The sequence below is a fragment of the Asparagus officinalis genome, chromosome 5 (assembly GCF_001876935.1).
Source record: "Asparagus officinalis chromosome 5, Aspof.V1, whole genome shotgun sequence".
NCBI lineage: Eukaryota > Viridiplantae > Streptophyta > Magnoliopsida > Asparagales > Asparagaceae > Asparagus > Asparagus officinalis.
In genome coordinates this window covers 5,324,710-5,339,611 of record NC_033798.1, presented here as the reverse complement: position 1 = coordinate 5,339,611, position 14,902 = coordinate 5,324,710, and the positions used below count along the sequence as shown (strand labels likewise).

Genomic DNA, 14,902 nt, shown 5'->3' with positions numbered 1-14,902 from the left:
ATTTCGTGATTATAACCCATGATTTTTATTTTTTTCATTTCAACCTATTGGAAAATAATTTCATAGGGACTAAAATTCACAATTTCATAAATAATTACCCTCAATTTTTGGCCAATTTTAGTCATTTTGACCCGTTGCCAAATTACTTCATAGCGACTATAATTCATGATTTTGTGAGCTATAAACCATGATTTTTAGCCATTTTTAATTATTTCGACTCATTGGCAAATAATTTTGCGGAGACCAATATTCATGATTTTGTGAGTTATAAACCATAATTTTTTATCATTTTAGTTATTTTGACCCATTGATAAATAATTTCGCTGAGGCAAAAATTCATGATTTCTTGAGATAACAAACAATTTTTGACTATTTTTAGTTATTTTGACCTGTTGGCAAATAATTCTGTAGAGATCAAATTTTACTATTTTGTGAGCTATAACCAACAATTTTTAATAAGTTTAGTTGTTCACACCCATTGGCAAATAATTTCTCAGAGATCAAAATTCACGATTTCATGAGCTATAACCCATGATCATTGAACATTATCGGTCATTTCGAACCCTTGGTAAATAATTTTGCGGAGTCCAAACTTCACGATTTCATGAGCAATAATTCATGAGTTTTGGTAAATTTTATTCATTTCAACCAATTGGCAATAATTTTTCATAGATCAAAGTTCACGCTTTCATGAGCTATAACCCTTTATTTTTTTTAATTTTTAGTCATTTCGATCTATTAGCAAATAATATTTTGAAGGCTAAAATTCACGATATCATGAGCTATAACCAAGGTTATTGGATACTTTTAGTCTTTTCAAACTATTAGTATTTTGTAGAGTCTGGACATCACAATTTTTATGGCTATAATCCATGATTTTTTGCCAATTTTAGCCATTTTGACCCATTGTCATATATTTTCTCAAAGCCAAAGATTATTATTTTATGAGTTGTACCCATGATTTTTTGTCACTATTAGTCGTTTCGATCTGTTGGCAAAAGTTTATGATTTCATAAGCTACTATCCGCAATTTTTTATCCAATTTTAGTTACTTTGAATCGTTGTCAAATATTTTCACAGATGTCAAATTCACAATTTAATGACCTATGACCCATGATTTTTAGCATTTTTTAGTCATTTTCGACTCATTGTCAAATATATCTATAGAGGCCAAAATTCACGACTTCATGAGCTATAACCCACGATTATTGCACATTTTTATCGTTATGAACAATTAGTAGATTAATTTGTAGAATCCAAACTTCACAAGTTCATGAGTTATAACCCACTATATTTGGCAAATTTAGTCATTTCAACTCATTACCAAATGACTTCGTGAATATTAAAATTCATGATTTCATGGGCTACAAAAATATGAAATTAAGAATTTTAAACTTGACAAAATTATTTAACATGCTGTCAAAACAAGTAAAAAGGGACAAAAATATGGATGATAGCTCTTGAAACCTTGAATTTTGAATTTTACAAAATTATTTGTCATTAGGCCAAAACAAGTGAAAATGAAAACTATAAATTTTAAAGTTTGCATAATTATTTGCCATTTTGTTAAAACGAACGAAAATGTTCAATATTCATGGATTATATTTCTTGAAATCATGAATTTTAAACTCTTCATAATTATTTGCCATTTGATTGAAACGAGCAAAAATTAATAAAAATCGTTGATTATGGCTAATGAAATCATAAAGTTTAAAATCTACTTAATTTTTCGTCATTTTATCAAAATGAATGAAAATTAATAAAAATCATGGATTATAAATCATAAACTCGTGAATTTTGAATTCCATGTGATTTTTGCCTTTAGTCCGAAACAATCATAGTTGAACAAAAAACATGTGTTATAGCTTGCTAAAATTTTACATTCTTAATTATATTTTAATATTTTTGATTTTATCAAATTGAGAAAAAATGAACTAAAGTTGTGGGTTATAGATCAGGAAATCATGAATTTTGAACTCCATTTAATCAATTGGCATTTGGTCAAAATGAGAGGACATGGATATTAATCTAGATCATAGGAATCATGAATTTTGAACTCCACAAAATTATTTGTTATTTGGGTTGAAATTATGAAAATGGTCAAGATTCATAGATTATAGCTTACGATGTCATTAACTTCGAAATTTGAAAATTTATTTTCTATTTGGTCAAAATAGGAAAGAAACTGTGAATTATACCTCATGAAATTATGATATTTGGACTACGCATAATTATTTGTCATTTCGAAATACTAAAAATTGAAAAGTACAACTCATTGAAAATGTGAATTTTGAACTTCACATAATTATATCTTTTGAAATAATGAATTGTTTGTCATTAGATCTAAACAAGAGAAATGAGGGGGGGAAATCGTGAATTATAGCTTATAAAATCATGAATTTTAAACTCGGCAAAATCATTTGCCATTCATGAGAAGAATTGGACAGAAATTGTGGATAGTTGATAAAATCTTAAATTTTGGGCTTTGTATAATCATTTCTTATTAGGTCAAAATGAGCAAAAATTGACAAAAATCTTTGATCATAGCTTATGGAAACACAAATTTTGAAATCCACATAGTTATTTGTCAATTTTTTCAAAACAAAGAAAATTCGACAAAAATCATGGATTATATAACTCGTAAAATCATGAATTTTAATCTCTACATAACTTTTGCTATTAGGTCGTAACAATTAGATGTAAACAAAAATCATGTGTTATAGGCTTATAGCACAGGGAAATCGTCCGAAATTTTGATGTCCCGGAGTTTACACAATTTAGAACCTTGATAATCCAAAGTTCTGTTTTAGTCATTAGGCAAAAACGATGAAAATTGAATAAAAATCATCAATTATAGCTCATAGAATCATAAATTTTAAACTACGTATAATTTTTATCATTGGGTCAAAAAAATCAAATATTGAAAAAAAAAACGTGAATCATAACTTTAAAAAACCATAAAATTTTAACATTATTTAATTATTTTCTATCAGCCAAATCTAATAAAAATAAACTAAATTTATAAATAATAACTCATAAAATTATAGATTTTAAACTACATTTATTATAACTCATGAAATACTAAATTATTTGTCATTAAGTCATGAATTTTAAACTCAACAAAATTTATTTGTGATAAGATCAAAAAGAGCAAAAATAGACAAAAACAATAAATAATAGCCCATAAATTCTTCAGTTCTAAACTTCAAATAATTATTTATCATTAAATAGAAACTAGCGAAAATAAACAAAAATCATTGACCGTGCTGATGAAATGGTGACTATTGAAAAATGCATAATTATTTGTCACTTTATCAAAACAAATAAAATCGTGAATATTAAATTCTACATAGTTATTTATCATTTTATCAAAACAAATAAAATCATAAATTTTAAAATCCGTGTAAATATTTTCTATTTTATCAAAATGAAACGAGAATATATAAAAATCTTTGATTACAACTCATAAAATCATGGGTACTGCATAATTATTTGACATTTGATCAAAACGAGGGAAAACGGGCAACAATCTTTAATTATAATATACTAACATTTTTCTAAGTTTATCTAAAACAAAAAAACAATATTATCATAATTGGCACAAGCAAACTCTCAACCGAAAAGCAACAGCAGCAGTAACAACCCAGCAGCTTTAGTAAAGCAAATGCGAGAATAATTAATGATACCGATAAATAGGAGAACCACAACTGCTAGAAACTGTCTTAAGAAGAGCAGTACGTTATCAAACATGCTAATCATACTCGCATACCATGAGAAAAGAAAAATGTTCCATGTGAAGAAGAAAAAAAGGTAATATAGAGAGGAGAGAAAGGTCAAATCCCAAACAAGTACACACTTTTTAGCAACTACTTGAATAGCTAAAGGATCTGCTTCTTTCGGTGCAAAATTTGATATTCATAAAATGCCAGCTTAAAAGTCATAATTCACGGTTCCTCTAGAGCTCTCTTCATTGCTATCCATGAGAAGCTGCAGTTAAACACAACGCAAGGATTAGAAACAGCAAAACATTGTTTCGGAAATAAAAGACATGATGAACACGCCTCGTAAGAAATATAAGGATGATCTAAAAACTATTGCAAAGCAATTTTATCATGCAAAAATAATGATACTTCAAGTAGCATAAATATCATATGTCATACATGAAAGGTATGGTAACGTATGTGTAGTACACAATTTGTGCTGGAGTTCAAAATGGAGAGGGTTTAGTAAGCAGCTTAATGTCCAAGAAATACTAATATCAAGATCTCAAGGTTCATAGAATCAATAAATTGAAAAGAGAAATTTCACATTATTAAAGAGAAAACTAAAATTTAACTACAACATAATTTTTTAAGAAGCTTATGAGGCTTGTGGAGCTTAACAAGCATGCCGAATATCCCCAATTATACAAATCATATCCAGCCATGATCCTCTATTTCTAGTTATCAAATGCCATATATAAATTTTTTTTTAAAAACAACTAATTTTAAGCTTCAGTTTCTTTCTGAAGTGGCTATTTTACTAATGGGTTCTTCTGTAATTCAAATTTCAAAGGAGAAAAGTTATGATCTCGCCGCAGAATAAGCCTACAGTTGTGTGAAAGTCATCAAAGGCTTTAAAGAGTGACAAATAAGGCAACAAGGGACATACAGAAAAACCATGGAGTAGATTTGTACATTACTCGAAACGACCTAATCCCCTTTGATCTGCTCTTTATCCTAAGAAATAAGTAATCATGAAACAATGTGATGCAACAAAACAGAAGTCTCGTGAACACATCAATATACGTGCATGCATATTTGTTTATACATGTTACTGATTTATATCTATAGAATGGAAAAAGTCATCAATGAAAATTTTAAATAAAAAAAATACTTGATATCTCCTCTATCCACCGACACTCATAGATATGAAGTATAAACACATTAAACCTCCCCATATTTCATTTTGGGTAGAAATTTCAGATTCCTGATCCTGTGCAGTAGCAATATTCCTTACTTTGAATCTATAAAGTTTTTGAAAATCATTGCAGCCTTCATCTAAAAACACAAAAAGATCTAACTTCATCCACAAAACACAACATAATATGCCTTCATAGTAAATGCTTCAAAATAAAATTCCAAACTATGATAGTTTTAGTAATAATCCTTATTTTTAATGAGAACATAAGACTAATTTTAATTTTTGAATACGGGCTGATGCTATGTTTACGGGCGCAATGCGGCCATTCCGAGAGGCCTTTTAAATACTTTAACAACCCGATGATGATGCAGTGTTTTTTCTTTGCATTTCTTCCATTTACTACAATCCCAGAAATGATTTTCCCCGATTCATAAATGGGATCTATGAAGCACGGACACGCATAACATGAAGTCGTGTCGTGTCGTGTCCGTGTCGGACACACGTGTCGAACACACGTATCCTATGTATTTTTTAGGATTTGCCTCGTGTCGGCGTGTCGGATGGCCGTGTCGTATCCGTGTCCGTGCTACATAGAATGGGATAAAGGGTGAAGGCTTTGTGGGAAAGTAGATGAAGCTAGTTTTTTTAGTTTGGAGTGAAAGGAGACAAGCAGGTATTGCTGACTTCTTCTTCTGCAAATTGCAGAAAATGGAAGTTATGCAAAGAAAGATACCATCATAAATCTGCTAAGTCATATTTGGCCTCACAGAATCGCCACATCAAGCCCCAAGCATAGAAATATGATGACATAGAGAGAAAGCAACAATATTTCAAGGGGGAGGGTAGTCATTTCGTCCTAAACAAAACTAAGCAGGAAGCAAAATATCCAAACTTCAAAGCCCATATAATCTAAATAATACATAAAACTCAGCAGTCAGCACTGTCGTTACTTTAATGAACTAACAAATAACAAATAGAACAACAACAACCCAGAACAGAGTTTGCTTCAACTTACCTCAAATATTGCTGGGATACATAAAAACCCTAACTTTCGCTCCCTACAAAAAAAAACAATCAGTTCAACAAATCAAACCCCAACAAAAATCAAAAAAAAAAACTTGACTCAACTAACCATAGATTTGGGCGGCAAGTTGGACCTAAACTTAGCCCTAACGACCCCACTGTTTCCATGAGGGCGAGTAACCTTCCCCCAAATGCAGCGATAATGGCTGCCTCCAGTCTTCACCTTAGCTTTGTAAATGTAAGCCAATCTCTTTCCACAGTACCAAGCGACCTCCTCCTTCGTGTTCACCCCCTCGATCTGAACCAGCGACGTGTTCTCGTACTGGTTCGACTTCGATCTCTTGTACCCAAGAACCGTTCCTCGAACGTACAACCTTCGATCGAAACCGAGATCAGACATTGAGAATTTTGAAAGAAAGCGAGTACCTTGAGATTTGAACGAACCTGACGCGTTCTCCTTGTCGTCCCTTCGCCATTGCGATCGGCGGCGATTTTCGAGCGGATGAAGAAATTGGGGGCGCGAGAGAAGAAGAAACCCTAGGGTCTGGGGGTTTAAGATGCATATATTGGTATGGTTTTGTTAGGATCTGGCCGTTGAATTCTAACCAACGGTTGTGATTTTAAGTTTACTGGGCCACCAATGGTGGTGGGTGGATGAGGCCCAATCAAATTGGGCTATTTCTTAAACATATCCCACAACAACGAAGAAACTGGGACGAAACCCACTTGTTATGTGTGAACTTTATTTTTTTAAATATAAATTGGGCTGCTCTTAAAGTAGAATTTGGTTATGCTCAAGTCTATAAAGTTAATCAATATTAATGATTAAAAGCTCTAAAATTAACTTCATGTTATGTGAAACATTCAGGTAAATTTTTTGGCATTTACATGATAGAGAATACGAGCTTTGCTACAGGGACCCAATATATAAGACCAACAGGAGGGACAGGTAAGATATCACTCTCCTATTGCATAATGAGCTGGTCATTATTAAGTGAACGAAACTACAAAACAGTTAAGTGCTATTAGCAACAGATTATCCAGGAACAACAGACCAGGATGAAAAACTATAGTTCTGAGCAATAATGAATGGTTATGCATAATAATAACATATTGAAAGACGCAAAAAAAAAAATTGAACACTACCAGTAATGGAACCTGAAAATGAAGAATGTCTTTGAGAAGGCACGGTACATAAAAAAAAAATTGATCCGCGAGCATATAGATAACATTTAGATGAAAGTATGAAATTCGCTACAGCTACTTTTTAACGTTCTCCTGAATTTGAAACTTGCTCAAATTTGAGCAGTTCAACAGGAAGAAAAAATAGTCAAAATGCTACAATCTGGAAACAAAATTTTACCACAGAATCATGAAATATGAGAAGAGGGGAAAATTTTGAACTTCAGCTAACGTGGCATGTCGCATAACTAGAACGAAGATAGCTATATTACACCTCTATTCACTGGATGTTCTCATAATGCTCCTCATATGCATTATCTGAATTCTGTGCATATCATGACCACATTTTGATATTGCCGCAAGAATTTTCAGCTCGAATTCGACGCGCAGAAGCTTTCTGAGATGCCAAAGCATCATTCTCCTGCTTATGTAGAAACCACTACCACATTGAAGGCACATAGACTTGCTCCTTCAAGTTCTGAGTAGCACTCTCTGTAGGAAACCCCCTCACAGCTCCAATAGTCCACTGAGAAATAATCCCAGCAGCAACAGCAAATCTAAGTTGCCTTTCCAACTTATCTTCGTTCTCGTACATCTCCGGATCTATTGTTAGCTTTCTCATGATCGCAGCTACAACTGCATCGCCTGAACCAGTTCGGTCACAAGTAAACGGAGTTATAAGCACGTCCTCCGTCCCGATTACTGTGCCATCAAAATGCGGCGTATAAAAATGTATCCGCAGTGTTCCGTCAGTCACAAATAATATTTTTATTCCGTCATGCCAAAGAGGTGCAATTTCTTCCTTAGTGTAATGATAGTAGTCCCTTAATTTTCTTGTTTGCTCATAGGATTCGGAATAGTATTGAGGCCTGTAGTTTCGCTTCCTCTCATAATGATCTTCATCCAGAAGGAATTCTAGCTCCTGCTTTGAAACCTCGATGAGGTCAGCCTGAGCCCATGCCTCTTTGATTAATTCCCGGGTCTCCTCACGGGATTTCCATAGGGGTAGTGGAAGATTCAGATCGAAGAAAACATTGTTGTTGTACTTTTTCGACAAGGAAATGGCTTTAAAAAGTGTAGGACGCATTGAAGGGGATAACAGAACTCCTGAATTGAAGTGAAAGATCTTAGCCTGCAGATTTTCACATGAATCGTAATTTAGTATAACCTCGCCACCAATTCATCAGCCAAATGATCAAACTCAAAATTCTGATGTAAATATAATTACAATCACTAATCCCCATACTAATAACTGGAATCATTGAAACTATAAACTTACTACAAGTGCTATATGCAATTACAAGCAACTCAAGAGTTTACATGAATTCTGCTGTTACCTAGCTGTACCCTGCATTCTCAATTTCACAAAAAACTAAAGCTAAAGACCTAACATGGTTCCACAACTTTATATAAATGTAAATTATAAGTACAAGCTCACCACCAAATCATTATCCACATCACAAAACTCAAAAATCTAATGTAAAAATGGTTCTACTTATCCATGGAAACAAACCAAATAATTATCAAATAGTTCATTGATTGCTCTTCAAAGTTCAAACTACTCGGTTATATTCGATTAGGCGGTTCGTTTAACAGAAAATGAATAGTTTTTAGTATCGCTTTATAAATGATAGAATTTAATCGGATGTATATTCTATTCACGAATATTACGGTTATATTCTAACAAAAAATACAACCTTTATATTCGAAAACTATTCACGAATATTTGAAGAGTATTTCTATTCGAATTCAAATAAATTCAAAGAAAAATATTTAGATTCGAACTAAAATTCAAAAATTCTAAATGAATACAATGTAAACACGTGATGGGGGGCCCACCACATGAGTGAACGAGAAATCAGCCGCTCGTTTTCCGCGTGAAGAGGAGGTGGGCCAGACCCACGTGAACACAATTTCAGCCGATTTGTTTCCGCGTGAACAAGTTCATCAAGCTATAAATACCGAAGCTAGGGTATTTTTTGGTGTGCAATTGGAGGCGTGGAAGGGTTTTGTGCGGGGTTTTCTTTTGGCGGCTGCAGCAAACACAGAGAACAAAAAAGAGCAGTGCTTTTGGTGGCTATTCAAGGAGGAAAAGCAAGTCTTTTGTAGATGTTCTTTGTTTTTAGCACCCCCTTTGAGAGAGTATTTGTGTGAGGGATCTGAGAGTTTGTGAGAGAGTTTTATTTGTGATTGTAAACCCCAATTGTATCTCTCCCTCTAATAGTAGATCTCCCCCTCCTTGCCCCGTGGACGTAGGCTATTTGCCAAACCACGTAAAAATTTGTGTTCTTGCCGTGATTTGTAATAGCTTGTAAGTTCCCTCGACGCACAGTCCTACAGCTGACGAGAGGAAGAGCTGATGTCTCACTTTGATGAGATATCTGGCTTTTGGTTCTTGTTTCCTTTGAGAAACGAGAATTTCATTGTGATCTAATCTCTTGTTGTGCACATTGCGCACCGGAGGTGCTGCCGAAATTTTCGCTGCGCACAACAAGTGGTATCAGAGCTCCAGGTTGGACTTGGGAGCTTATTTGGAGGATTCGCTGAAGGATTCCTATTTGAAGATTAGATCGACAACATGGATAAAACAAGCACATCGGGATCGTCTCTTACGAAGACGATACATAGTTTAGAGCATCAATAACATAAAGATTGATGTTCCGAAGTTCGACGGCAAGATTAACTTCGGATTGTGGAGGTGTCAGGTGATGGATGCCTTAGACGCTCAGAATTTAGAGGAAACTCTTGAGTTACAAGAGAAACCTGCTGATATGGAAGCTAAGATTTGAAAGAAGATGAATAGTAAGACGTGTGGAGTTATTCGGTCATGCTTGACGCCGGATCTTATTTATGACGTGATGAACGAGACGTCAGCGAAGAAAATGTGGGAAACACTCATGCCCTGTTTGGATGGAGGGTAGAGAGGGGGAGGGGAAGAGAAATGAGGCTTTCACCTTGTTTGGGAGTTTTTTTAAGGAGGGTAGAGAGGAGGAAGGAAGGGTAAAGGAGGGTAAAATTGCTTGGTTTTCTTTCCCCCCCGATTTGGGCGGTAGAGGAGGTTAAAGGAGGGTAAAGGGGTGTAATGACATTCTTACCCCCATCAAAACAAATAAAAGGGCTGATGTGTTATTAGTATAAAGTCATTTATGTAAATTTACATATATTTACTTCCTTTCACCTTCATTCACCTTACTCAACTCCCAAATAACATATTACAATTCTCTTCCCTTTCCTTCCCTTCCCTTCCCATTGTTTACCTTTCCTTCCCTTCCCTTAGTAAACTCCCAAACACACCATCAATGAAAAATATCTTACTAAGAGCATTGAGAATCGGCTTCACTTGAAGAAGAGGTTTTACCAGTTCAAGATGAAGAGAGGAGTTTTCATTAGGGAGCATGTTAACAACTTCACGAAGCTACTTTCAGACATGGCCAATGTGGATATCATGGTTGAGGATGAAGATAAGACGATGCTACTTTTGTGTTCGTTGCCCGATGATGATTATGGTCCTTTTGTCCTAACTATGATTAATGAAAAAACTACTGTTAGTTACAAGGAGATGACATCAGCGTTGGTGAATTATGAGTTGAGGAAGAGTGTTGATGAGTCCTCCGAGAAGGCATCGGGAGATGCATTAGTAGTTCATGGTCGTGGTTCAAACCGAAGCAGGAGATCGCAGTCTAGAGGTGCACATCGTGGGATTCGTAGAAATCAGTGTGCCTTTTATTAAGAGGATGGACATTGAAAAGCCGAATGCCCAAAGTTAGATCGAGCCGAGAAGAATAAGGGGAAAACTGTACAAACGTCAGAGGTGAATGTTATCAAGACTAGTGACAACAATTCAGATTCGGATTCTTCGGGCTATTCGTTGTCTGCACTACCGTCAGTTTGTGTTGTCAACTCTACAGAGTGTATGTTGGATTCGGATGTTTTATACCACGTTTACCCTAGGAGGGATTGGTTCTCCAGCTTTCAGAAGTTAGAAAGAGAGGATGTTGTGCTCATGGGTAATGGACACGCATGCTCTATTGGTGGTATTGATACTGTTCGTATTCGGATGTATGACAGAGTGATTCAGGAGTTGGATGAAGTGAGGTTCGTTCCGCAGTTGTCGAAGAACATCATTTCACTAGGAGCTTTGGTGGCATCTGGCTATAAAATGACCTTGGTGGATGCACGTTTGAAGGTCACATTGGGGTCCATGATTGTGATGAAGGACGTCAGAAGAAGCAATTTGTATTATTTACTTGGAAGCACGGCGATTGATAGCGAGATGACGACTTCATCAGATTCGGCTAGACTGTGGCGTTGTTTGATGCTGTGTTATTTGATTGGTAATGTCGTGCATAGGTTGTTGAGGAGTGCTATGACCTGCAGTTTAAAATTCTGTGAACCCATTGGTATGAGCGAGAAGACCGAGATGGAGTTTGACACTTCTATCCATCATTCGAGGGGTCTTCTGAGAGGTGTTCATTCAGGCATTCGGGAGCCTTCCAAGGAAGCATCATTAGGAGGTAATAGGTATGTGATTTCCGTATTTGGGGATTGCTCTAGGCATTGATGGGTTGCAACCAAGTCCCGTTAGTGTGAAGTCCTAAAAGCCCGCAACAGATGGAGGAAGTGTGTTGGAAGAAAGGTAACCCGACGTTCTAATTATGGTGGGGGTTCTTTCTTGCATTTGTGCCGAGCTCACGGCAATAGGAGACACTTCATTGATGTGAAAACTTTGAGGCGACAAGGCGAGATGGCAGATTTTGGCAGCTATTCCTTTCTGAAGGAGGATTGACGTTTGATATCGAGCATTGGCATTGGTGTGCAGGCTATGACATGTTTGGGCCATCTTATGTATAGATTATTGATTGTTGCATATAGAGATATGGGATGTGGTGGAGCTGTTTCAGATTTTAGATTGCGTCGGATGTTTGGCTACCCAGCACTTGGTCACATCGTGGATGTAAGATTTGATCCGATAGCACATTTGAGATTCAGAGACGTGTTTAATTATCAGGTATTGACTTCTGACTTTGTTCTGAACAGGTATGTCATGTTTAACTCTCGGCAGATGGAGAGTGATGATCAGATCTTTGGGACATCGCAGCGGGTGGAGAGTGATGCTACTCCACGTTGGGTGGAAACTCCAGATCATACTGCATCATTTGGGATTCCAGCTGATGTGACACAGATTGGGAATCATGTTGATTTGGATGCAGATGATTGGTTGATTGATTCAAGTACAGCTGATAGATGTAGTCTGAATATGGCCATTGATTCGTCTCAGGTGGAGGTGTTTGAGGTCATTGGAGGTTCTATCAGCCGCAGAGTTGGTGATATTAGAGAAGGGTTGCGAACTCTTCTATTAGATTGAGGTCGTTTGCGGCCAATTTGATGAACTACGTTCGGTTTGATTCCTTGGACAAGAGGATACGTAGGCAGTCTTTACGATGCAGCCGGTTTGGATTTTTGATGGGGGTGAGACCGATTTGGTGAGTAGATACCGACGTTTGGATGAGTGTTCGTACTCCCGTTTGAGTCTCGACTTGTGTGGATGGAGTCCGTTGTCATGAGTCTGTTACCGTGACATACTGGATGCAACAAGTGAGGCATTTGTTTTAGTTGGTGTCGGCTCAGTTTTGAGAAAACTTCACCGAGGTGGAGAATTGTAAACACGTGATAGGGGGCCCACCACATGAGTGAACGAGAAATCAGCCGCTCGTTTTCCGCGTGAAGAGAAGAGGTGGGCCAGACCCACGTGAACACAATTTCAGCCGATTTGTTTCCGCGTGAACAAGTTCATCAAGCTATAAATACCGAAGCTAGGGTATTTTTCGGTGTGCAATTGGAGGCGTGGAAGGGTTTTGTGCGGGGTTTTCTTTTGGCGGCTGCAGCAAACACATAGAACAAAAAGGAGCAGTGCTTTTGGTGGCTATTCAAGGAGGAAAAGCAAGTCTTTTGTAGATGTTCTTTGTTTTTAGCACCCCCTTTGAGAGAGTATTTGTGTGAGGGATCTGAGAGTTTATGAGAGGGTTTTATTTGTGAGATTGTAAACCCCAATTGTATCTCTCCCTCTAATAGTAGATCTCCCCCTCCTTGCCCCGTGGACGTAGGCTATTTGTCGAACCACGTAAAAATTTATGTTCTTGCCGTGATTTGTAATAGCTTGTAGGTTCCCTCGACGCGCAGTCCTAGAGCTGACGAGAGGAAGAGCTGATGTCTCACTTTAATGAGATATCTGGTTTTTGGTTCTTGTTTCCTTTGAGAAATGAGAATTTCATTGTGATCTAATCTCTTGTTGTGCACCTTGCGCACCGGAGGTGCTGCCGAAATTTCCGCTGCGCACAACATACAAATGTGAACATCATTCATGGTATTTGATTCGGTTCTTTTCCATCCTCATAAATCTATTAGGTGAATAAGCTATAAGCTTACTACAACTACAACATGCAATTAAAAGAACATTCGCATTTAAATGAATTTTCTTATTACTTAGCTTTACCCCACATTTTACTCAATGTCACAAAAATCCTGAGGTAAAAGGCTCGATAACAAGATGTGTGGCATACTATAAACTTGTAGTTTAAATTTTAACATTACAGTAATAATGTTTCTCTCTTTTTCCCCCTACTTGTCCGGGATAAAAGAGGGGTATCGCATTACGTGTCTGACAGCCAGCGTATAACCGAATGAATTTCGCTCGAATAACTGATGGTCCGAGTCCGACTTAAAAACAACTGGACTTTCTCTTTCTACCAAATTATACTCAATTTCACTAGTGCATAAGAGTATGATGCGGAAATTGAACCAATCTCCACTTATAGCAGTTACCCATTGCTAATTTCAGTAAAACCTAACACAATTACAAACACTTCATGGTACAAACCATATAGAAAAACCCAAGTTCTACACAAAGTTTGCGACTTCAACGCCGTTCTTATACCGAATCCCTAAAATTGGATCGCTCGAAACAAATGTATCAAACAATAAATTTAAAAAAAAAGTTACCTCTTTGAGAACAGACACATCAATCTCGGCCACCCCCAACGAATCCTCAGCACACTCCTTCACAGTCTCACTACCCAGGCCTCTCTCCGTCCTCCCCCAAATCCCAACGCACCCTCGTAAGCCGCCGTCAGCCCCATCATCAATCTTAGCCGCCCTCGTCCTGCACCCTCTCGCTGTTCATGCGGTTACACCATATCGTTCCCAACCCATTCGTCCCCGACCTTCCCCAGAACGCCGCCCCGAGCCGCGCGTGCGCGTCGCCACGGTGACGGCGGGCCCCAGGCGCCGCCACGAACTCCGCGGGGCCCCACGAATTCTTTCACGAGGAAGTACTGCGTCCGGGTGCATCCGGACCTCGGACACGCGCACGGGCGGGATGAACTCCCGCTGCGCCGCCCGAAGCAGCACCACCAGCGGCGGGAACTCGTAAGCGGAAGTCCGATCGTCGTCCGACATCTACGTCACGCTCAATTCATCTTCGTCTGTTGCTGGGGTTATCTTCTTGGAGCGGCGGCGTTTTCGACGTAGGTTAGGGTTTGGGGTGAGCGTTTCCTCCGAGCTCGGCGAGGGGCATTTGCGGCCGTTCTGACGGGCCCGTTGCCACCTTCACTGAGGATGCGCCGGAGTTTCGAGATCGAGAGATGGGGTTTAGGGGTTACGAGTTGAGGGTTTTGGGGTTTGATGAGAATGGAGAAGGGGGCGGACTCAGTGGAGTGAAGAGGTTAATGGAGACCATGGCGGAATTTTTAGGGCTCTTATCCAAATTTCGCGCTTTTTAAATTTTCTTCCTGGTGAG

At 37.5% G+C, this 14,902-nt stretch overlaps 2 protein-coding genes across 2 annotated transcripts; both read right to left on the bottom strand.

Moving 5' to 3' along the window:
* Positions 3,684–6,480, bottom strand: LOC109841438 (60S ribosomal protein L35a-4). Its single transcript, XM_020410410.1, has 4 exons — positions 6,370–6,480; positions 6,035–6,299; positions 5,918–5,960; positions 3,684–3,987 (listed from the first exon to the last, which is right to left on the bottom strand). The coding sequence occupies exons 1-3, from the start codon at positions 6,399–6,401 to the stop codon at positions 5,919–5,921; spliced, it is 339 nt and encodes a 112-aa protein (XP_020265999.1). The 5' UTR covers positions 6,402–6,480; the 3' UTR covers positions 3,684–3,987; position 5,918.
* Positions 7,122–14,562, bottom strand: LOC109841440 (fructokinase-like 1, chloroplastic). The gene is made up of 3 exons (XM_020410412.1): positions 14,403–14,562; positions 14,107–14,279; positions 7,122–8,239 (listed from the first exon to the last, which is right to left on the bottom strand). The coding sequence occupies exons 1-3, from the start codon at positions 14,560–14,562 to the stop codon at positions 7,547–7,549; spliced, it is 1,026 nt and encodes a 341-aa protein (XP_020266001.1). The 3' UTR covers positions 7,122–7,546.

Coding starts and splice junctions, on each gene's coding strand:
- LOC109841438 (XM_020410410.1), bottom strand. CDS start 6,401: ATGGCGAAGGGACGACAAGGAGAACGCGTCAG. Junction 6,300..6,369: donor CGACAAGGAGAACGCGTCAG/GTTCGTTCAAAT, acceptor TTTCGATCGAAG/GTTGTACGTTCGAGGAACGG. Junction 5,961..6,034: donor ACTTGCCGCCCAAATCTATG/GTTAGTTGAGTC, acceptor TTTTTTTTGTAG/GGAGCGAAAGTTAGGGTTTT.
- LOC109841440 (XM_020410412.1), bottom strand. CDS start 14,562: ATGTCGGACGACGATCGGACTTCCGCTTACGAGTTCCCGCCGCTGGTG. Junction 14,280..14,402: donor AATTCGTGGGGCCCCGCGGA/GTTCGTGGCGGC, acceptor CCGCATGAACAG/CGAGAGGGTGCAGGACGAGG. Junction 8,240..14,106: donor ATGTGTCTGTTCTCAAAGAG/GTAACTTTTTTT, acceptor GAAAATCTGCAG/GCTAAGATCTTTCACTTCAA.